The sequence below is a fragment of the Ammospiza nelsoni genome, chromosome 5, assembly GCF_027579445.1.
Source record: "Ammospiza nelsoni isolate bAmmNel1 chromosome 5, bAmmNel1.pri, whole genome shotgun sequence".
Taxonomy (NCBI): domain Eukaryota; kingdom Metazoa; phylum Chordata; class Aves; order Passeriformes; family Passerellidae; genus Ammospiza; species Ammospiza nelsoni.
Window position 1 is genome coordinate 30,066,614 of NC_080637.1, and position 24,394 is coordinate 30,091,007.

A 24,394-nucleotide genomic window follows, 5' to 3' on the forward strand; every position below is an offset into this window, starting at 1 on the left:
TACACCTAAATTCATAGACTGACCTCCTTAAATTGGATTAAGCAAGGAAATAATTTTAAGTAGCTTTAATAATATTCAAGGCAACTTGTTTTACACAGAATGCTGTCCTGCCTTTGATACAGATATATTCTAATGCGTCCTTACCGGCACCAGTTTAAACAGCAATAAGCCAGGAATAATGCTACTATTGGTACATCATCTCCATAAGTAATTTTCTGAACTGGCTGTAGTAGCAATTTTTCCAGTTATGGGTGTGTTGTTTAGTGCATTTTTGGCTACAATTCTGCACACTGTCATTGCAGTTTTGAAATACAAAAGATTCTACCAACAGCCAAAAAAAAAGACACCGCAATTCAAAGTTAAGAATGCTAGTAGATTCATGCATGGACAGAAAGACAGAAGCCAGTGAACTGCACTTTCCAGTACACACACTCATCAGAGTTACTTAAACATGTAACATTTTAGGTTGGCTGCCTTTTAATATTGCATAACTTTACCGAGGTTATCGGTTCACCTGTGACACTTTAAAGCTAATTGAATACTGACATAGGTGAAGACAGACGGAGAAAACACACCAAAATGCTAGTATTTGTCAATATGAATCTATTGTGTTATTTCATGAATTTCTAAAAGAACCCAAAACCACTTACTGTCTTGACAGAAGAGTTCTTTTTATCTCATGCACAGAAGAAATTAATTGGTCTGACTACAATGAGAGATAAAAGTGATTCTCTATTAGGGTATTTTTAACTAGCATCACATACAATGCAGATGTATAAATCAGAGCACAAATTCAGATTCATGTTCTTCACTTCATTTTACTTACCATCAGTTCCTATTTTACTTTTAAGGTCAGTATAAGAGTGGAAAAGACACAAGAAAAAACTGAATATTGAAGAATACTTCTTTAGTCATTAGTTGTTTGTAATTTTAATGGTGTTAGACCTTAGCATATTTTTGGAGCATAAACTAGTTAGCTTTACAATGTTCAAATATTGTTAATCTTAAAAGACTGCTCATTTGAAGCCTGAACTCTCCCACTCCATTTACAAACAGCCCCTACTCTCTTACACTTGATGATGCCTTGTTTGCAGTGTCTTGGTCAGGATACAAATAGAGTGGGCTCTGCAATGAATTTGCTCTTGGAGGTGGTTGTGTAGTAGTCAGTCTTTCAGAATTTCCTGGAGAATTCTCCCTCCACCTTGGACTTGCCTGCTCTTCTGACATTTCCCACACAGATGGGCATGGAGAGGTAAAATTCATGGTGGATCGTGAGAGGTAGTTCTCCTGAAGACCTTCTTCTTGGAGGCACCTGTTAGAAAGCACTTCTTTTTCTTTGGAGTTTCGCCATTTCATCCTTCGATTCTGAAACCAGATTTTCACCTGTTTGCAAATTAACGAGAGTTTATTATTATTCTTTGCTTTAAATAACTTTGCCCTAACAAGTGGTTTATTCCTTTCCATGCTCTTAGTTTCATTATTTGTTATCACAGTAGAGAACCAGTGAAGCCAGCTGACTGACATTATCTGAGGATTTTCCCATCACTATTTACTACACCTGGAACAAATATTCGCCTTGACTTTCACCACCTACAACAGATTACTTAGCTTAGAGAGGAAAATGGACAGCTCAATAGCTAGGGATAGAAGAGTTTCCTACAAACAACATCCTTCTTGACAGAAGAGAATTCCCAGAGAAAATTAGTATCATCATTAAGAACTAAGTGATATGACTAGTGGTGTGAGGGCCTCTATTAAGCAGAGGCTGTAAGAAGCATGACTGTCCCCTTCACAAACATAGCTAAAATCAGCTTGGCCATACAGAAAAGTGTGTTGTGACATAGGAAACAGGATTGACGATTCAGAGACATTTTGTCTGCCTGACTACAGTTTTCCAGGAGTTGCCTAGAACCCATGTGATTTTGAGATAAAATCAACTTTTCAAAAACTTCGAGTTGCAATTCTTAACACAAGCATTCAAAGGCATTTATGAAATGCTGGGGAAAGCTTGGGGGAGAATATAACCAGGAACTAGTTTTACATGAAGAGAAGAAAGGTAAGGGTGATCAATCAAATTATTCAGATTAGGTTCTCTTTTCCCTTAAACATTTGCATTTAGGTCTAGTATTCAGATACTTGATATGAAGACAAAGGTATGAGAATCATTGTCTTAGATGACAGGTACTGTTCCTCCAGCACAACTGATCAGAAAATTGAAGAAGTAACCTTCACAGCAACTTCTCTTCCTTTCATGGGGGGTATAAAAAAAGAAACTAATATCATCTGGTCTGTCACTAGCACAAAATTATATTCTTATCTATGTATCATTACATTATTTTTTACACACCCAAGCTCTTGAATAACATGAGCACAGAAAGTAATCTCAAGGAAATAACTGTAATACTAGGAATTTGACTACATTTTGGGAAATACTTTAGGCAGCACACTGGTGAGTGCAATTGCACATTTCGATTGCAATAGTTTTACTGCAGAGATTACAGTTCTGTACATCACACCGAGAAACACAACACTCCGCTTTTGTGTTTATTGTTGCAGTGCTTGCAACAGTGTCAGAGTCATCAGGTTGTAAGGAACCAGCACAGACCACCAGATCCAACCTCCTGTGCAAACTAGAGCCAACTGCAAAGTTAGATCAAACTGTTGAGAGCCTTTTCAAGTTCTGAAAATCTCCAAGACAGAGATGACAAGAGCTCTCATCACCACTCTCAGGCTTTTCTGTCCCCAAGATAGCTTCTGCACATGTATCTTAAGCACTTTCAATCCTACTGCATTCAAAGAAACAAAATTGTACTGTCATCTCTCAGTATATCAGCTGCAATCTTGAGGGCTGCATCTACTCCAGCACCTTCAGAATCCTATCTGTCAGCAACTACCATGTTAATTTTCTGCTGTTACATGCCCTCACAAACTTTTTCCCCCCAGCTTCTTTCAGATTTTGTGCTCCTCAAGCCAGGCATTTTTCCTATGTTTTTATCTGCAGACAGGCGAGGGCCCAAAGATTCCCAATTGTGCCACTGCTGCTCAGCACCACTATTAATGTAGCTGTTCAGGCACAACAACTAACTGGAGGCATTGGACCCTCAGCTAAACTCTAAAATCCTGCAGCAGACCAACTCAGACTCATGCAAAAAATCCCATGAAATGGGAATTGGCAAGGAAAGTGGGAGTGTTTTAGCAGGTCACCCTGCAAAGCTTTATTTCTTATGGTATCTCTCAGCTCTAAAAATATCTTTCTTTGTGCAGTCAAGTGTCATTCCATAGGGATGGTTGCCTGTCTGCTGCAGAACCGTTCCAGAGGAAGTGCTGTTGACTGCATTGTCCCTAGTTGTTCATCTGTGAGTGCAAAGGGTGGAATGAAGGAATGATCTATGCACTCATGTTTTTGCCTTTAGAGCAGAGGGATGGAGCATAGTTCCCTACCCCAAAGCTTCCAAGGGAGCTCTATCAGACAGCAAAAAAAAGGGAGTTGGAAATGAAACACAGAGGTCATGTTTCTTTGTATGAAAATGAAGCCATCAAGTTTTGAATGTACACAAACAGAAAATAAACCAGGAAACTGTTCAAGTATTCCCTAGTTTTAACTGCCATTGGTTTACTGAGGTCTTTGCAGGTAAAAGAGCTCAGGGCTGCCCCTGCACTGTTCAACTTTCCTCCTTCAAAGCCATTTTAAAGATTTCTCCCCAAAAGTACATTTCTTACCTGAGACTCCTTTAGACCCAGGTTAAGGGCCAGTTTCTTCCTGTCTGTTTTACTAATATACTTCTGCTTTTGGAACATTTTCTCCAAAGCTTTCCTCTGGTCTTCAGAAAAGACAGCTCTTCTTAATATGCCTCTCCGGGATTTGGAGTTAGACTCCTGGGTCAGAAGAGGCAGCACACTTTCCTCCCCTGTTGGAAATAGATGAGAATTTTCCAAAACATCTAGCATATATCAGAGAACTATTAAGTGCTGTTCATTATAATGGTTGCAGACTCCTGTCCCACTTTTGATTTGTTGGTGTTATAAGTGTGTTGTAATGCTTCAGTCATGTTCAGTAAGGATTAAATCCTCACTTGGATATAGAGGTGTTGTCAGTAGTCAAGAGTCTCCCCCTGACATGGTACAAAGAAAATCAGATAAGTTCATAGAGGAATATTAGGACAGAGCCCATGCTACTGCAAAATTCAAATATAGTCAGGGGGAAACTTCACTTTTCTTTGCCTGTCATCACCACTGAGTAAGCTGCAACAAGTTTTCCTATGAGTTCATTTACTCCTTGTGTGGAATGTAAAATGAGATAAAAGTGGTCTGTAATAGTGATTCAAAGAAACAAAGTAGGCTTTCCTCTATTTTTTTTTTTAACTAATGAAAGAGTTTCAGAGTGATCTATTTCTCAGAAAATCCCTGGTCATTCACTTAGTTATTCTGGAAACCACAGCAATTTTTATATTAGAGGATTTGGAGAGTACTTGGACTTACTTCTTTCAGCCTGGTTTCTAATCCTTTGACATCTCATAGCAAGTCCTGGGAGAGCAGCTTTCAGTGTATCGAATCACATCCCCTAAATGCACGCCTAGAGGGAGCCCTACCCTGGAAAACAGCCTCAAAGCTGGGGGACAGAGCTGCAGTGAAGCAGCAGAACTGTTTACACAAAGAGCACAGAAACCCCAAGATAAATCTCTCGTGTTCCTCACACCCAATAAAACCTAAAGCCATAGTGCTTTCCCATGCTCCCTCTCCCCTAGAAAGATATGGTGTATGAGAAGCAGTCCTTGGTGATGCTTTATATGCACCCAGCTTCCTGGAATACTCAGGAAGCAGGAGCAGGGATCAGTTGAATAGGGCCCATCATCAAGCAGGGCATGTGATAATTAGGGAGATGCAAACAAGCCACGAAACAGCAGCACTTTGGCTCAGAAACCCATGCCATGGCTGTACAGCCACTGGCACCTACAATCTTGCTGTAGGAGTGGCAATTCAGATGCAAGCTGCCCTCCTGCTGCCCACCACCTTCTCAAGTCCAGGGGCCTACACTGCCCTCCCAGCTTATAGTTACAGCAGCAGCAAAGGTGTGCTGCTGCTCAATTCCTACAAAGGATACGACCATTTTCATATCAAAGCCAAAAGCAAATCCTCCCTGAAAATCAGATTTTCTAAAATACTAAACTTTTTTTTTGTTGTGTAGAAGTCTATCTATTCTAGTCAGCTGTAACGGGGTGGGAGGGAAATTACATACATTTTTTCAATTGATATAGTGCTCTTGAAAATACTAATGAAATCCAGATGCAGCTTCCACAAACTGTCCTTGGGGCTACACCACATTTCAACCCCAGTATATTATACATACATACACATGGGTATATGTATCTTTAAACACCCACAGAAAAACAAAGACACATATATTGAGGGTATTGTAATATAATGATGAGAAACTGAAGTGTATATCTCTATGTCTTGCAAAGTTGACTAAATACTTTTGTAGCTATGTGTTACTAGTAACACATGATATTGATATAACTTACACTGCTCCTACATCCTGCTTCCAACTCTGATTGACTAGGGTCAGATTTTAGGATTCCCTAAAATAAAACTACCCCTGTGAAACATTACTGATTTAGAGCCCATTGCATTCTGTCAATTCTTTTCTTGCACTTTTTACGTCAAGAAATCAAGATGTTTTTATCTGGCACTCATAACAGCACGTGGTAAAAAATAATTATTATGATTTGCAATGTTACAGTATAAATAATCCTTAATTTATACATATGTACTTCAATTTTCAAAATTATATCTAAGACCACATACAAAAATCATAACCTACTGGTTAATGTCCTGATATTTATTACACTGTGATACACAATCAGACTTTATCCAAATCACAATAAACCATCTGCAGAACAAAAGTAAAAATACCACAATGGAAGGGCAAGCCAGGCTGATATTTCTCTGGGGACTTCAGAGCCTGTTCATAACCCCCACTGCATGCTCCAATCACACCTACAAAACTGGGAGCAAGCTGGGAGCCTTCCCTCCTCATGCATGTTTTCTCTTTCTTCTCAAACTTCATGAATTTAGATACTTTTTTCCAGGTAGCCTCTGAGTAGTTTCTGCTGAATTGTCAGCATTCTCAGGTTTAGTGGAAGGTACAGTCTGAGCCAGCAGCAGAACTGGTATCTTCTCTCCTCCCCACGGTGGGATGAGAGACACCAGCAAGGGAAGAGGCGTAACAGGGCTGGTCCTCACCTCCCGGCCTCTGCTCCACAATGGAGTTGTCAGCCAAGGACAGAGGACGCCAAATTATGTGACCCCTTAAAATTTGTCTTGCCTGGCTGGTTGTTAACAGTCAATCAGCAAGGAAACAACCTCCTGCTGGAGCCTCAAGGCACCAATTAATTCCAGTTCAGGCAGTATGTAGGGTCCAGCTTAACACCTATATTAGACTAATAGTGAGGCATCTTTACACTCTAAGGCACAATATGTGATGGATTTTAAAAGATTAACTGAACAAAATTTAACGATGAGCAGAATGATCAGAAGCATTAACAAACAGTCTATGGAGCAAAATATCTGAAACCTACCACCAAGTGAGTAGCCTAGAGAACTTTTTTTAAAATAAGCCATATTCTAAAATGCACTCCAACTGTTAAACAAAAACTGAATTTCAGTTTGTGGATTATAGACCTTTTCAGTGCAGCAGGATAGGCAGTCATTTATACATTTCAACAATTCCAGCAAAATTAAATATGTTAGTTTGCAGTTCATCTCTGAACATGCAGCAGGTTCAGTGTTCTGCTCACATAAATGTGACCAACTATTTCCTATGTTACTGATTTGATTTTTGTTAAGGCTTTCCTTTGTATCCTAATATATAGTGATAAATGTCCCCTTAATCTGTGGAACAATTTTCATTTGCCTTCATGGCAGAGACCACCTTGAAGGAGCAAGTAAAAGCTTTAGTCATGGTTTCCATTTTTTCATTAGAATTCAATACATTCTAGTTAAATGGACAATTAATAGGTCACTTCCAAAATAGTAGTGTATCAGTCCTGGTTAATAAACAATCCCCACAGTTGATAATGGGCCTATGTATTCAGCAAGTCCCTGTATACACTCAGCTCATCCACTAAATCCCTTTTCAGGTAGACAGGGTTATATGGGAAGATGAGCTAGAATGAGTCTATAAAAGTCAGTTTCATTCACTGCTTTATTTTTCAGTCAAGTGCTTTAAATGGTGTCCAGAAAATCTCTTGGAATGTGAGACAGGAGAAAAGACTGGCACATAGAGTATTGCTTTATGGCCATACAAAAGGGCAACTGACCCTTGCCCAGGCCTTTTCAATGTGAAATGGTTCCTAAAGTTCATCTGCACAGTGAAAAATTGTGGTGAGGTCGCGTGTGGATGAGTAAAGTGAAAGTGGTGATTGGTCATGGTGCTGTCAGCCATTGTGGGAGAGCCGAGGCCATGTAAAACGCTCTGTGGGAAAGTGTCAGCCCCCTAAAGAGGTGCTCAGAAACTTGCAGCTCATTAAACTGCCAGCATTTGCTGCCTCACTTGTCAAGAATCATTCAACTTAGCAACTGCCCTCCTGAAACATTCATAAAAAGCATGCACTTTAGTCAGGAATGGTTTGAATGCAACTGTGATAAAAAAGTATATGCCAGAGCACGTATAAGTTCTACTTTTCATTTGGATTTGACAAGAAATTTTTGCTTTTCTTTCTGTTTTGAAGAAAGAGGGAACGCCCCTTCTGTTTTCATTCCTGAGCCATAAGCACAAAATCATGACTGTCCATTCTTACAACTTTGGCTTGCCATCTTCCCAATCAAGGTTAAATTTAGTTTTGGATTAAATAGATTCTTAATCCTGAATGGATAGTGAACACTTGTCAAAATTCTCTTTAACATACTTCTTCAATTTTTTACATTATAATTAAAAAGAGAAACAAAATTAAACATGTGCACACATTTGACTACTACAAAAAGAATGATTGTTGTATTTAAATAATGCTAAAGCTTCCTGAATCATAATCTACACCCCTAACAAACATTAAAATGCAGCACGCATTTTACAATCCTCCAGCTCTTTTCTTATTTGCAAATGTTTATTGACACTGATTTTTAAAAGAGTTACTGATTTTAAAGAATTGTTTCCAGCAAACTGAAAACAAGGCACTTTCCTAGGTTAGCCCTGTCTGGGTGTCTCAATGCCATTAGAAACCTCTCACAATTGCTCAGTGTACTTAAGTTTGATAAATCTTTGGAAACCCTCTGAATAGGATTGCTGTGATTTTACTAAGGAATTAGCTGCTGCCATTGCATCACCAATTAGTTTTCCAGAACACATTAAATCCTGCTGCTTTGGTTTACAGAATAACTCAAGCATTACTGATGAAGCATAAAAACTTACTTGGAAAAGCAGTGGGGGATGCAGGGTGCTGACAGGACCCACCGCAGCATGCTGAGTAGAATGGTGGGGCTCGGAGAAAAAAGTGTTTGGAAAGAGCTGCAAAGAAAGCATAGATCTAATTGGTTATCCATTGAGCTTAGGTGATATTCATAACAACAGTCCTCCAAAAAGTCAGTGTGTAAAGTCCTGCCCCACAAGTTCTTTTTCCTTTTTTCAACATGGTGATATTTTTAAGGCAAACAATGATAAACCAAGTAATTGCTCTTTAATTTAGCAAGGTTATTTTACATGCGTAGCTTAGCTATAATATGCAAAACTGTTCCTATATTTATAAGAATGAAGCTCTACAGACTAGAAATTTCCTTCTGTAATTGCTGCAATTATGGGAGTTTTTCTAAATATTGGTATAAAACATATTGTTTCAATAATATGTTGCTGAAATAATGAGTATAATGAATCTGAAAGTTATGTAAAATAACTCTAGCAAGCATGTCATCTTACAAAAAAAAAATCAGCTGGAACTCCAATGCTGTTAACAGCACTCAAACCAATAAGGTCCTCAACAAGAAACCTTTAGGAAGAAAATTTATAAAATGCCATGAGATGAAACAGCTGAGCTCTACAGGCACGTACTACAGGGCCTGATTCTGTTTCTCTGACTGTCAACTTAGTCTTGCTGGGCAAGTGCTCTAAATTTAAATAAACCACTTGCTGAAGGCTCTGCTTGATACAACAAAAAAAATCTGCAAAGTCAACTCACAGTATTAGGTAATATTTGGTAAATTTTTTACAGATTTTTTTTAACTGCAGTCTCTCATATCTAAAAAGAACTTCCAAATCATGGAAAGCTCTTCATTATCTATTTATCCCTTAATTTTTTCTATAAGGCTTGCTCATGGGATTTTCCATTAATCATAATTACCTATCAATTTCTGCTTGTTCTAGTCAACTATGAAACCTGGGATATTTTTTTGTTTTGAAAAAGATACATCATTGCTAGAACTGAACACTTGTAAAATGTGATCAGCATCAAAACATCTATGTCACTAGATGTGACACATTGGTTTCGGCACAAAATAAGTGGCTCTAGAGCCCGTACTGTAGTTGTCCAAATCTCCAGAAAAAAAAACTAAAATAAAAAAAAGTAACTGCAGACTTGGGTACAAAAAAATAAAAGAAATCAACAATCAAAAAGAAAGATAAAGAGATAAATGTAGCTAAGCCATGCTGCTAGTTTTTAAAAGTTTTTCAAGTGCAATTAAAAATAAAGATAATTCAAAATTAATTTTCCAAGTATGTATTAGGACCTCAAAATAAGTTTCCTGACCCTTAAATTTGCTGCTATCCCAGAGTAAAAAAATTATTGCTATAGAAGTCTAACTCTAAACATTTTTTAAAGTATTAACTTGCAATTGCTGGCTGATAAGCATTTTAGTAGTACAGCTTTCTATTGAAATTTTGCTGTTTCTAATGAAATACAAATTAACTGCCTGGTTTTGAGGCATATACTTGCAAAACATTTACAAAAAAGAATGATTTATGCCAGGCATTAGCATTCTAAAGGTTCTTTTCCACACAAGACCACCAAATGTGGAACACGTCCTTAGAAATTTAAAATCATCAAGAACGTGCAGCCAAATCCTACCTATCCCATGTATCCAAAGGGTTTCAATGCAACTGGTGAAGTGTGTAAGCTGGAAAGAATCTGAGTGACACAAAAAGCACAGGAGCTGTAGAAGATGAATATCGGCCAACCTCCTGGACATTAGAGCTTGTCATTGACAGTATATTTTATCCTCTGAAATTCCCAGACTCTCAGGTGAAGGAGCTTTTCCTCCCTTCCTTGGTAGACTCATTCCTTGTGCTTTTATCACATTTCCCTTACAGCCAAGTAAAACTCTCCACCTCTGAAAATACAACTTAGAATACAGAAGACGGCACACTCCATTCCTTTGCTTTCTTCTTAAATGCCTTGGATATTCCTTGGCTGCCATAATGTCCTATTCCCTCCAATCATTGCTCCAGCACCTTATTCATGCCACGGAATTTTTATCAGACATGTTATCCTGTCCTTGATATTCCCTCTTGTAGTATCTTAACTCTGTCCAGTTCCTTGCTCTGTTTTTATAATGTGGGGTTCATAATGGCATGTGAGAAAAGCAGAAGACACCTGGATAAATCAGAATTGAACAAGCTACTGACTCAGATAGAGAGCATGTTCCTGCAAGTAATGACAGGAATAGGAAAGGACAGTTTCCTCCACTCACTACATCTCTCAACAAGTAAGCTGCAAGCATAAAGGTCTGAAGATGGATCACAGCAAAAACTTAAGCAAATTCTTTGCTTAAGTAAACTCCAAACAAGCAATATATTTCCATGGAAGTTGCTGACAATGATTTAATACAGTAGCACAGTACCATGATGCAAACAGAAGAGATCTTGATCCTAATTCTGCTCAAGTTGATGGAAATCAGGAGTCTGGCTTACCTGGGCATTTTACTTAATTCTTTCAACCAACTGCTGCTTTTTTTGCCTGCAGGGCACGTATCTCTATGAAGCAGAATATTTGCTTAAGAAGTAAGATGCAGGTGAAATCCTCAAATCCTACTTTGAACAAAGAGGTTCCTGAGCTCAATTCTCAATATTTAGTCTAGATCCTGAGTAAAAAACAATGCCATGATGTCTCTCTATGCCTATAGCCAACACGTATGTCCAGTTTGTAACCTTTTTTAATGTGCTGCAGCTATACTGATGCACAGGTGAATTCTACATTACATACATGAAACTACACCCCTTCATCTACTGAAGCTGTTGCACTCAAACCAATGTGCAGCAGTTCTGCAGAGTTACATCAGTAAAAACAATGTGACATAATACAGGGATACTCAACCCTGTCTTGGGAGTTCTACAGGCAGAAAAATGTTAATGCTTCAACATATCCTTATATTTTATACAAGTATATATAAATATATGCACTTATATTTTTTTATCTTCAATAAAAACAACACAGTTCATCACATTAAATGGCTTCCACTACCATTCCACTACCACTGTAAGAAACTCCATTAACAGAATTAAAATTGCCTAGAATTATGCTGAAATTGTACCTGAAGAAATGGCATAATACAGTTTTGAGAACAATATAGAGGAAGCACTACCCATTGTTTTCTTTTCACATACATCATAGCAACTCTATCAATATCTGTTGAGCAAGAGACCTAAAGCAAATGTTCTTTGCTGTTCACATAAGACTGAAAATTGCTGAGATGTCAGAATATTAATTATGCCATTTTTTGGCCAGAATGAGGTACACAGTAACCAAAAGGCAGCTGTTGCTCCCAGAGATATACAGGAACTTAAAGCAGGGGCAAAATCCTAATAATTTGTATTCAGGACAATTAAGCCTTTTTCTGCTTTATATCTTCATTTTATAAAACCAAGACTGTGTGGAATTGTTTCACAAAACTCAGTCTTTACAGGTTTAGCTTCACACATGCATGAAAAGTATCAAAGTGTAAGTGCCTTTTGGCACTCCAAAAACTGTACTATATGCCTTAAAAGAAAATATATTGGATCATATATACAAAAGTATTAAATACCTAGGTTATGGGGGTTTTTCATAAAACAAATACTTTTGACACTGGTGCTGTATACAAATTCTAGTAATAGTGTTCACTACATTTATTGCAGTGAACAGAAATAATTTTACAGGAAATAAAATAATACTAAACATGTAAATGGACTCAAGCTTATCTAGTGCTAAAACTCAGAAAGCATTTCAGATACTAATATTTTAAAAGACACAGTCTGGTCTGAAAATATTATAAATTCAAAAGCCCTTCCATTAGAAAAGTCATACTGATAATGGGATCAGAAGTTTTCCTTCCAACTATCCATCATTTGAGAGTAAGGCTCCTAAATACAGTCCAGCTCAGTTATGCAACTTTGAAAATGGCTTAATATTAAGGAAACTGTTTACTCTTTCTAATTCTACTGTTGTGAAATAACTCAGCAAAGAGTGTAGGCTAACAGCCATCAGGAAAGTGGGAAGGGGTGAAGGAAAAATGGCTATTAAGGGACAGTGAAACTGATGGTAAACTTCTGGTATTATCCATACAGGCTCCTTCACTGCACATGCTGCTAATCTGTGGGGGGTTTTAAAGATAACTGATAAAAATGTGGTATCAGCCTGTGAAGAGAGCTGGAACACCTCCAAAAGATTATTCAGAAAACTGCCTAGAGCCAGCTAACAAAACTAACAACAGAAGCCGAGAAACCTCAAGCTGCGTGAACACTTCAATTCTCCAAACATGCTAAGTCCACGTGAACTGCTTTCCACCATGATGCCTAGGTTTCAGCCCTTGCAGGAAACTTAAATGTATTATCAGTAAAGCTATATCATCTGAGAACTTTGGATGGTTATGGGCACAACTGGAATTTCCTACTTACATCCATTCTTGGCAATATTTAAAGTAGGCTTTTGCAAAGCTGCAGGGAAGTGTCATGTCATGAAGGGTTCCCTGAAAACAGTCCAGCAGTAGCTCTGCCAGCTTAGTGATCCAGCTGAGCTGCATTTCTGCTCCCAAACCACAAACCCTGGACCTCATGATGAGTCATTGCTCTTTCCCTAGCAGTTACTGTCTTTAGAGTGCAACGTTCCAGCAGCAGTTGTGCAGCCCCAAAGCATTTCAATCAGCTGAAGAGGAGCCTCCAACTGCAAGAACAAAGCAGCAGCCACTGCCATATCCCACGCAAAAGCAACTGCCATCCCATGGAAGTGGAAAAACTTCCTGCAAGAGCCTGTGGTGAAGAACCATGCAGAACTGGCTTTCCTGCACTCCCAATGAGTCCATTTGCTTTCTATTTATTCCTGTAAAACACAACCACATGAATGTTCAAAGGAAGTCAAGCCAAACGGGTAAAGCAGAGTAGCATCCACAGATCAGTTTTTAAAAACTGCCAAACATTCAGAGAAAGAGTTTTAAAGTTCTAAATATATATATTTTTTTAATTCCTACACAAAACATGGATGCAAGGAGTGGGCTTACATTTTTATGCTGGGTCATGGTGGGGCTTTCAAAAATTGGCAGAGCAGCCCCCAAAATGGGCTTGAAATGTGCTAACAGCATAATCATCACTTGCATCTACAGCAAGGTAATGGCCAAGAGCATCACAGTGCAGATTATCTGAAACCACACTAATCACTGTCAGTTTTCAGAGGCATCATTCACATGCCTAACTATTATGTAGTAATTTGTTGTACAGTACTTTCACCACCTGAGGAAATACGCCAGCCTGAGGCTGGTGACAATACATGGTCAGATCTCACCTGTACAACCCAAAGCAACAACCAAACTCTTCAATGTTTGCCAAAGACTCCATGGGTACCCTGATGTCAGGAGTAAAAGTGGCTTTTACCCTCTCCATGCCTCCTACACAGCCTCGCTATTGAGAAGATGGGAATCCACCTTTGGATTTACAATTCTTTTCTGGCTTTGTCCTTCCTCAGGATGCCCATGTACTAGTGTGCCTCAGCACTTTATGACTTCCAGTTCTTTTCAAAACAGGCATCACTGTCAGTTCTCTGTCTAAAAGTTCAGTGTCTTGCCCAAGTTCCTTGTCTGGGCCTCCTGTTCAGACAATGAGAAGAGAGAAGTGAAGCTCTCTGTTACAAGAAGCTCTACATAACAATTCATCACCTTAAAACAGACACAGAAGGTGTCTCTGGAGGCATCTCTCTCTATTGACTACAGCTTAGACAAGACACCTACTTTTTATTAAACAGCTGAATTGCCATGACATTCTTCTTGTCCCTCACAGGTAACATCAAAAGAATATTATCATCTGTACAGCCATAAAGACTAAAAAATATAAAAAATTCAGCTAGAAAGTCATTAGTTATTTTCTTTGATTTTCAACATATTACAATTTGTTTAGAAATCATTTCCTCAACAAGCATGGCAAAATTAAGGTCAGCTGCTGCAAGTCAGTATTTCACTGGTTTTTCATTGTTGCAGCACTAATTCAAAATTGTACAAGAGGCCAAAATGCACCATTTACTCCTGTGGTATGCACTGATTAGCCAACTTTTTTTACCTGGAGCAGTCTTTACTTGTTGCAGTATTGCTAGCTCCAAACAGACAAAAGTCCCAAGATAATACAAACAGTGTTAGAATAAAAAATAACACATGGCAAATTCTTTCTTCTTTTTTTAACATAAGGGGTTTAGTATTTTTACATTTGTACAAGGAAATACTTTTTCAAGTTGAAACTTGAGATATTCACATAGTCACAAGGAGGTAACATTCTCACCACACATTCAGAATACCTCAAGAGAATTATGTGCTACAACTGCAGACAAAAGCAGCCTCTCATGAAAAAATTTCGTAAGCTTTTCAGTACAAAGCAAAGGCCACTTCTCCAAAGCGACAACTCGCCTCAAAGAAACACAGTCCAGGTTACTGAAAATATTTGGATGTATAATTTTATAAATATCAGAGTCTACATAAAAGACATTTGAAGCAGCCTCTTACTGCTTTATATACCTGCAGTTGTTTTCTATTGGAAAAAAAAAACAAACTCCCCTTTCTGCTGTGGGGTCATGACTGACCACAAAACTACCATGTAAAACATCAATTATTTTGCAGAGCTGCTTTATAAAAGAAATGCAGAACACCTTCAGAGAGCAATGGAAGCAGAGAACTTGCCTTCCAAAATTTAGGAGGATTTCTTAACAGAAAATAATAAAGACACAGTACAATAAAACCTGAAATCTGCACTTAAGTTTGCCTGATGAGATTAATCCTTAGCACAGTCATGTGTTTTCTAAAATCATGAGCAATATACTACACGATTTCAGAAGACCAGCTCATTCTGGTGTACAAAATACATTTCACAGAAGTTAATTCAGTTACTGTAGGCATGACTGATTCCATGGTTTCAACTCAGTCAATTTCTTTTGTACAAACTCCACCACTTGTCTTCCTAGTGCAGCTCTGAGACCTTCTGGTAGTACCTAAGTCTTGCCAAGGACCAAACTCGGGACCCTCTTCCTTCTGAGAGCCGGCACGGCGAGAGCAGCCAAAGGAAGGAGCGGTGTCCAGCCAAGGCTCGTACTCCTCACCCAGCACAGCCTGCCACACTAGCGGCTGGGTCGCAGAGTAGCTGGCACTAGGCTAGCTCTGGCAACCTCACAATGAGGACAACAGTTTGTCCTTTAAAAGCCATTTTGCAGCCACTCTTAAAATATGCTGGGCATTCCAGACCAATTCTATTAAATGGCTCACAAAGTTAACTGGAAACAGGAAACGTGCTAGTCTGTGATTTCTAATACTTACAAAAACTTCTTTGCTTCCAAAGACAAACTTTCAAAACAATTACAGTGTCTCAGTGCTCCTGGTAATCAGGGAATAAGAAAGGATGCCAAATAGATCTCCCCACCTTAAAGAAGCTTTCTATCTCCAGAAAACACCAACTAAACAAGAAAATTCTAAGACTTGTCAGTCAACTTGTTGCCCGAGTTAGATGAGTCAAGACAAAACGTTGGGCTTTTTCCTGTCTTTTATTTTACTGAAAGCTAGTGTTACATGTCGTTTGAGGACACACCCTGGCTGCCAGTTGGCTTGGAATCAATAATTAATAAGCATTAATTCACTAAGAAGAGGTCCAAAATTAAAGAAAAAATGTCACTTAAATTTCAGTAATTTAATTGTCTCCTGGTTGTCATAAAGAAACACAGGACACTTTATTAAATATGGGAAATAAGATATGTTTGATTCAGGATAGAATTGGTGGCATCACCTGAGAAGACAAAAATCGACATAATTTTCCAGAGGCTTAGCCTGCAGAAGACTTGATTTAATTTCCTTGCAATGCTACCAGTTATCTGTATTACCTCAGGTGAGTCACCTCATTTGGTTTTGCTCCAGCTTCTCCTCTACACAATAGAAATCTCTCCTATCTCACTGGCTCAATGTGATGATAACTGCATCAAAATGCAAAGTACCCAAATGTTACAGAAAGAAAAGACACATTGATAGCACAAATGTATCTGGATATGTATAAAGTACATCTATGGATGCTTACTCTAAGTCCAATTTATATTTACTATATGGTTCTTCTGTTTTCTTTTTTGTTATGCTTGCTGTCCTTCATTCTGCTCTCTTGTATTCTGATGCTTTAGGCAAAAATCCCCTAAGATAAATTTCTCAGCAGGTTTTACAACGGAATTATCTCACTGTTTGTTTTGCTGCAGTTTTCAATTTCCTTTCTCTGTTCATCTACAAAAATGCCAAAATTAAAGCAGAAAGCCACATTCTTGCCACATGACCATATTCACACTGTACAGCACTTCCTGTCAACCCCCTCCTGGACAAATGACTTAAGAAGAGCAGAGATATTTAGAAAAATTATTTCAGGTAGCAGAGTAACTTCACATTTCCCAAGGAGGTCACTCAGCTCTAGTGCCAGCCAATACATCTGGAAACTAAGTAATGAGGAAATATTTGAAGTGGACCTCTTTACAGCACCTGTGCTACAAGACACAGCATCTCAGCATCCTCACATCTGATTTTTATGTGTCAGAAAACACTGAAGAAAACTGTCAAGTCTTCTATTTATCCAGAATATAACAATAGGCTGGGAGTCAAGGGACTGAAACCCAGATTAACAAGAGGAAATTGAGGACAGCACAGAGCAAAGGGGCTTCAGAAGAAGTGCAAGAAAGCCTGTGGAATTCCAAGCCAGTATAAATTGGTATACCACTGCAGAAGGCTCATGAGTTTACCATACAGCAGTAATGCCCCTTCTGCTTTTCTTTCCTAAGTTTTATGTAACATGCTCTTTGCTCATGTTCTTCTTAAATTAAACCAAACTAATTTCAAACACCTACAATGACTACATTTAATTTTTTTAAATGTATATAGTGATGGAAAGTGACTATTTAAACTTTCACAGACAGCAAATATATTTATTTCTACTATGCTCATTAGATGATGTAATATTTAGGGTGTGATTCTTCCTGAGTTCTTGTTCACTTTTTTATTCACAATAATTTTGTAGGAGATGTATGTAAAATACACATGCAGATAAGGACTTGAAATAGTCCAACTAATACTTTGAAACCTGTAAATTATGGGAAGGAAACTTGCTGATACAACTCAGTTGCTGAGGAGTTACAAAAGGAGAAATTACCATGATGAGATAGCCCAGCTCAAGAATGCCAACCTGGTCTCTTTTGCCACCATGGATAAGCATTTTCCAATTTACAGAAAGAATAGAGGATCTACATTTGTTAGCACTTTTATGTTAAAAGGTACCCTAAAATGGAGTGGTTTATTCAAGTCTTCCCTTTGTAGGTACTGTGGATATATATTAAAAGGTTCAGCTTATTCAGTTAAGTCTCTGGTGTGATTTTGTACTTCCTTCTTTTTGAGAACTTCTGGTGACCTCACCAGAATTTGGGACAACATGAGTAATATACTGTTTCCAAAAAGTCTGGTACTTTTTCAATTTCTTTCATTTTTTTTTAATTAAAAAATAAAAGGAAACTTGGCTTATGCGAAGGTAGTTTATTAGGGAACTTTTAGTCCCTGCATGATCTATAAAGCACTTGTTAGTTCAGAAAGATTTTTTTGAAAAAAAAAAAAAAAAAGCTTGCATTATCATTTTCAATCATCTTTTTAAAGACTTCGAGAAAGATTTTCCAAAGTGCCATGTGATTTTGGGGTTCCAAATATGAGTTTATTCTTGAAAAAAAAAAAATCAGTAAATTAAAAAACCCTACCTAGCACAAATTCTTAGTCAAAATATCTTCATTAGTCCCTGGAGGCTAAAATTTTTGTTCAGCCAAAATGCTCCTTTGCCCTCTCACTGTATAAACAAGAAACATTACACACAGCCTGACCACCCCAGCCCTACTCACAAATGCAGTGTCTGGTCTGAACAGTTTCCTCAGTACACGCCTACACTAGAGACAAGAGACTCCTTAGAAACCACAAACTGGCTCAGCAAGACAGTTCCAATCTAACTCAAATTTATGAATGTTGAGACAACTAAGAGTCCTCATCACTTTAAGACGTACAAGTGAGATCAGAATCAACAGATCCCTGTTAGAATATAAAAGTCACTGTCACAAGTGTATAGTCACAGGAGAATTTTCTTCTGGGTGCACGATGAATGAGGAAATACCAGTATTTTTCCCTGCTCAAATCTAACAGCCTGGTGCTTTTGCCAAGACCTGTGGGAGCTGTGGAATCAGAAGAAGCATAGGACTGGACTCCAAATCGCTAGGCAGACCTAACATATTAAAATCACAACTACTGCTATGGGTCAATCAAAAGAAGAAATAATCCTGGAAACAAACATTTGCAAAATTTGGCATTCGGGAACTTCTGCAGCAATTTACCCACAGCTTTTTAAAACAAACAAAAACCCAGTCAAACAAACAACAACAATAAATAAAACCCAACAAAATACCTTTGCTCTAGCAAATAAGAGTGCTGGGGCATCTGCTATCTTCTCTCTTTCCACAAATAAATACAGCATTTTCTCCAGAACTTTTTTTCAGGGTAAGGGCAAAGGGCAGGCAGGGATAATATTCATCGAATTGCAGGAAGATGATACTTGTCCTGTTCCCTGGCCTAGCCTATAGTTAGTTAAACACGTTTAAGTAACTGATATGCTTAAGGTGCCACTTACCTGAGAGGTCAGGAGTATTCAGAAACCTTAATGTACACTTTGACTCTTTCCTGCCTTTAAAGTAGATAATGCTAAAGGATTAAATACTACTTTGGAATTTGAAGAACAGTTTGCAGAATCTAATTGAAATAAAATTATGTTTGAAAAGAAAACAATTTCTTCTGTTTTCAAAGCAAGCCTTTTGGTTTCACATCTCAAAGACATAAATAAATACAGTTCTGCTTGTCTGATTTTCATTTTAAACGCATTTAAAACTGTACTACTATAAATAAAAATTTTTAAAATACCGCATAATATTGGAATAATTTATGCATTATAACAGAAAAGCAAAACACTATATAGATAGCAAGTCTAATACCAAATTTAATGAATTTACTACAATCAGTTCCATGACTAACATAAGTATACATTTCTTAAAGTATGTTGCTCGAGCCCAGACAAAATGTATCTATACGAAAATCGACATATTCAAGAAACCGAATGGGTTTTGGAAACCTGTTTGTTTCCAATCCTATGGCACGGATTCCTGCGGGCCCCCGGCGGCCGCGAGCTGTTCCCCACCGCCCGGCAGGGCGCTGGCTCTCAGTGTGACACCGGGGTGATAACGCACCTTTACACCTCTCTAAAACTTTTTTATTTTCCCCCCGTCCCCGGTTTTGTCAAAACTTCCAGAAAACTGCCTGTTCTACGCGGCTTAATCCTCCTTTTGGCAGGAGGAGCCGGGTCCTCCACGCCTTGCTGTCCCGCAAAGCAGGGCGTGTAGAGAAACGAGCAGCTGCCTCCCGAGCTATCGCTACTTAGGAGATAGGACTGCTCTCCTTCCTCCCAAAACTTGGAATTTCAGACTTTCCCGGAGCGCCTGTTGGCGGCGAAGCTTCTACCACCTCTGGAGTCTGCGGGACGTCAAGACCTGAAAGAACTGCGATTAGGGGCGTTTAACAGCACCCGGCGCGGCCATCGCGGGGCTCTGCCGCGCTCTCTGCACCCACAGGTGCGCCGCCCGTCCTCACTCGGAAGCCACCGCCCGGCGCCCCGCACCACCCGCTCCTCGGCGTCCCGGTGCCAGCGGCACGGCGAGACCCTCGGCCGGAGCCCCGGGCGCAGCCCCCGCCGCGCCCAGGCGGCACGGCCCCACCGGGGCCCGGCGTCCCGCCGCCGCCTGCGGGCTCCTCGGAGCGGCCGCGCCTCTTCTGCCGCCGTGTCCGCCGTGCGGAGCGCGGGGCCGAGCCCTCGGCGAGCCCCTCGGTGCCGTCTCCCGGCGGCAGGACGCGGGAGGGGCCGGCGCTCACCTGTGGCTGCCGGCGGGAAGATGCCGCCTCTCTCCGCCGCCGCGGCCCGCGCTGGCGGGCGGCCGCCGTCCGCCGCCGAGGGGTTGAGCACTTGGAAAGCCCATCTTGCCGGGAAGGGACCCCCCGAGGGGTTGATTTGTTCCGCCGCGGGGCACAGCTTGAGGGGCACGGGGTTGGCGGGGAGGGGACGGAGCTGGGCAGGGCTCGGAGCCCCGGCCCGCAGCAAGTTCTCGATGAGGAAACTTTTGCCCAGGTTGCCGAAGCCCGGCGCCGCCGGCAGGTTGAGGAGAGCCGAGGAGCCCACCAGGTCCCAGTAAAGGGCGCTGGGCAGCATAGCGAGACTTTGTACCCTCCTCGCCCTGCCCAGCCCGGCCCGGCCGCCGCGGCCCCTCACTGGGCTGGGACGGGGCGCCGGGCTATGGGGCCGGGCGGGCTGGCGGGGCCTCCCCGAGGGCTGCGGGGAGCGGAGCGGACGGCTCGGTGAGGCTGTCCGTGAAGACGCGGCGCCTCTCCGCCGGGCTGGAAGGTGTGTCCAAGCGCATTCATTATGTCAGCCGGGGACGAGGAGTGATGGACGCGGCCAACAATGCCGCCTTGCCCGGCAGCCCCCCGGGGAGGGGGCAGGGCGGCAGCCGAGGTGGCCGTCCCGCCGTGCCCGCCCCGACATGGCGGCGGGTCGCGCCTCCCGCTGAGGGTGCACCTGTGCGGGGGACAGCCGGCGCAGGGAAAGGCCGCTGGCCTCCGTCCCGGCGGGGAAGCGGCTCCGGTGCTGGCCGCGGAGAGATCATGTCGACCTAATGATCCCATGAGGTAATGGGAAGATAGTCATTAGCTCACTCCCTCTGGGCATTTTTATCTGGCCTTTTTTTTTTTCCTTTAGTTACCCGCACACAACATGCACGCTGGATTTTCAGCATTTGTCTTAATAAATCTGATTAAGATCAGCACAGTACTGTTAATCATAGTTTTTTCGAGATGTTGGACGAAGCTTTGTGTGGGCATAAACATTCTTTGTCCGGAATAGCTTAGTCCATTTCTACTTCCTGGCATGCATTCTTCTTTATTTGCTTACAAATCACGTAATATAAAAAAGATGTCTCATTTTGCAGTTCAAACATGCAAGCAGAAAGTTAAAATTGAATGCTGTTCCAAAGTCCTGAAAGCATCTTCCTGTTTTGCAGAGAAATCCTTTTATTTCAAAGCAGCTGTTCACCAGTCTAATCTTGAAGATATTCCCTGCAAAATCCTTTGGAGGAGGTGCATCCCTTATTTTTGTATGGCAGCAGAGGCATAACCCTCGGACATCAGGGTGGTTCAAAGCTAAAGCCAGCTGGACTAGTGGAATCATCTGTGCCCTTGGTTGAGAAACGGGAAGGATGCCTTAACTGCTGTGGGACTAAGTAATGCCTTGGGGAATATAAATTAGATGCTCACGTGTCTGAATCTTTCCTTTACATCTTAGGGTAGATTCACCCTGCTAGAGTTTTGGCACTTAATTCCATTGGTACTAAGATGTGGTGAATGAGAGCCTAAGAGTTGAAAAGGCTGCTTCGTGCCAGAGACCCATGCAGTTTGACTTTGTGTCTTACAGCAGTGGCTGTGAGCAGGAAGAAGTCCAAGATGAGTCTGATAGTTTTGCCCTGATACATTCTCGTAAGTATTCTCAGCCGAAACAATTTCCACAGCTTGAGTGCTTGTATTGGCAAATCTGAAGGCCTTCATCAAAATATATTAATGCAAGTATTTTACTAATTAGCATTTTGAGACTCTTGCTCCTTGTTGTAGAATGGACAGAAGCCAGGCTGTTGTATCCCAGGCTACATCTGAAGCTACTGAGCATTGTTGTAGTCGAAGGTGCAGAAATTATGTTTCTAAGGGAAAGAAACAAGTCAGGAGGGCACTGGCTTCTGAGCATTGCAAGTAGCTGCCTTTCCAATTACCCCTCATAAATTTATTCACACTTAAGGATTTATTTTGTCTTTAGTTTCACTGATTAAATTCTCAGAGAATTCCCAAGGGCCCGAGACACTGAAAACCATAATTCAACACTTGGGATGTGCAGTTAGTCCATCCAGCTGTGCTGTATGAATAAAAGGTATTCACCAGGGAAATGATGGATGTCAGAGACTGTAGCCTTCAAAGACAGACTTGAGTTTTGGTTTCCTCCAAGGCTACTTTTGAAGCCAGAGTGGCTACTAATGTGTTCATCTCAGCTGTGTAGTTTGGTAAAGTATGATTAGCAAGTTTCATGTTTCTATGAAATATGAGCACAACACACAGAAATATAGCACTACACAGAGAAATATAACACAACACACTTCTGAGTTGGAAGAGACCCAAAGGTTCATCAACATGTGTAGCATTTGACTGCATGGGAGAGAGTGATCAACCACATGATAAGTTAAAAATTCATGTCAGGTTGCATCTCTAGTTCCAGGGTTTAACCCATGCCTTGCAATGTGTGTTTAAGCAGTGTCTTTCTTCTCTCTGATTTCCATCTATCAGTGGCATCTCACCCATGATCTGACTCTGCTGTCATAAACCCACCAAATCACAGGACTCAGGTTTTAAATAAGACAGGAAATACTATTTTTCAAGAGGTTCCCAGTGGAGATCTCAAACTGGTTGTGTGATGTTAAGCAAGGGTGGTAGAGCAGAATAGCAAAATGAACTCATTAAACCAGGGCAGCCTCTGAGCACTTGGTCTCTGGGACATACATCTGCAGCTCTGCTGAGCAGTAGCTACCAAATTCTGTCTATTCTCTGGGCAAGTGATAATTAATTGAGTATAGTCAGGCCCAAGAATTGCTACCTGTCAAAAGCTGGAGAGCACAGCACAAGAAAATATAAATTCCTTGTTCAGATCTGGAGTATGGAATTATTTGAGAGTAAAACAAGTGGCATCCCTAAAATCCAGATACTTTCTGGTGAATGCAGCCTGGAATTGCATGACAAATGGATCCCTAGCCATGGTTGTGATAAGTTTTTGGTTGTGTATTATCCAGATATATTCAGAAAGTAGAGATGACATTCACATGATGAGTAGCTCTTCTTTTCATTTGATTATTCAAACTTGGAAAGTACTTGCTCTGCATTTGGATTTTGTCAATTTACTAATGTACCTTAATGAGACTAAAGGAAAAGAAAGTTTGCCTTCACTGGCTATCTTGGCTTGTATCAGGTGTTAGGAAAACATGAAGATGTACTTCTCAGGCTGCAAAACTCAAAAAATGGGGTACATGAAACATACATGAAATTCTCAGTAATCAGTTAAGCCTTCCCTACTCAGAGGACAGTCTTACTGACAGGGCAGACCATTTATGTAACATATCAAGCACAAGATCTGTGCAACTATATCAAAGTCTCCCTAACAATTCTTCTTCTACATCAGCTCTGCCCTTTCTCAGATGGCATTTCCATCCTTGATGGAAATTTCCTGATGCTTAATGGCAAGCTTGCATATCAGCAGCATCTGCATTTTTTTGCCAAATTTACATGCATCTGATTTTTCTGCAAGCTCTTCTTTTTTCTTTTTTTTTTTTTTTTTTAAGGTTAGAACAGCTAACATTTAGGTCTGCACTCCAGTAAATCCCCATTTCTGGCCTTTGTCTTCATGGTGGACTTCAGCTTATCAGATATGTGCTGGAAATGCAAAACAGCTTAGAGGAAACAGTCAAGGAGGTTCCTGGACTGTGTGGAAGGTAACTTCCCCACACAGCTGGTGAGTGTGCCAGCTGGGGAGCTGCCCTGCTGGACCTGCTGTTTGTGAACAGAGGAGGACTGTAGGTGATACAATGGTCAGCAGCAGTCTTGGGCACGGCAGCCATTAGATGATAGAGTTTTCTATTCTTGGAAAACTAAGGACAAAACTCAGCAGAATGCTGTCTTGGACTCCCAAAGCCTTGGCAGGCTTTGTCCTTTTTAGAAGCTTCATTGGTATACCGAGTCCCATGGGAGGCAGTCCTGAAGGGCAAAGTATTCCAGGAAAGCTGGATGTTCC

General features: G+C 40.5%; 1 protein-coding gene across 1 annotated transcript; it reads right to left on the reverse strand.

Annotated features, from left to right (window-relative positions):
- Positions 1-798: 798 nt before the first annotated feature.
- On the reverse strand, positions 799-20,892 carry DBX2 (developing brain homeobox 2). Its single transcript, XM_059473369.1, has 4 exons — positions 20,395-20,892; positions 8,408-8,503; positions 3,721-3,908; positions 799-1,383 (listed from the first exon to the last, which is right to left on the reverse strand). The coding sequence occupies exons 1-4, from the start codon at positions 20,726-20,728 to the stop codon at positions 1,060-1,062; spliced, it is 942 nt and encodes a 313-aa protein (XP_059329352.1). The 5' UTR covers positions 20,729-20,892; the 3' UTR covers positions 799-1,059.
- Between the last annotated feature and the right edge of the window lie 3,502 nt (positions 20,893-24,394).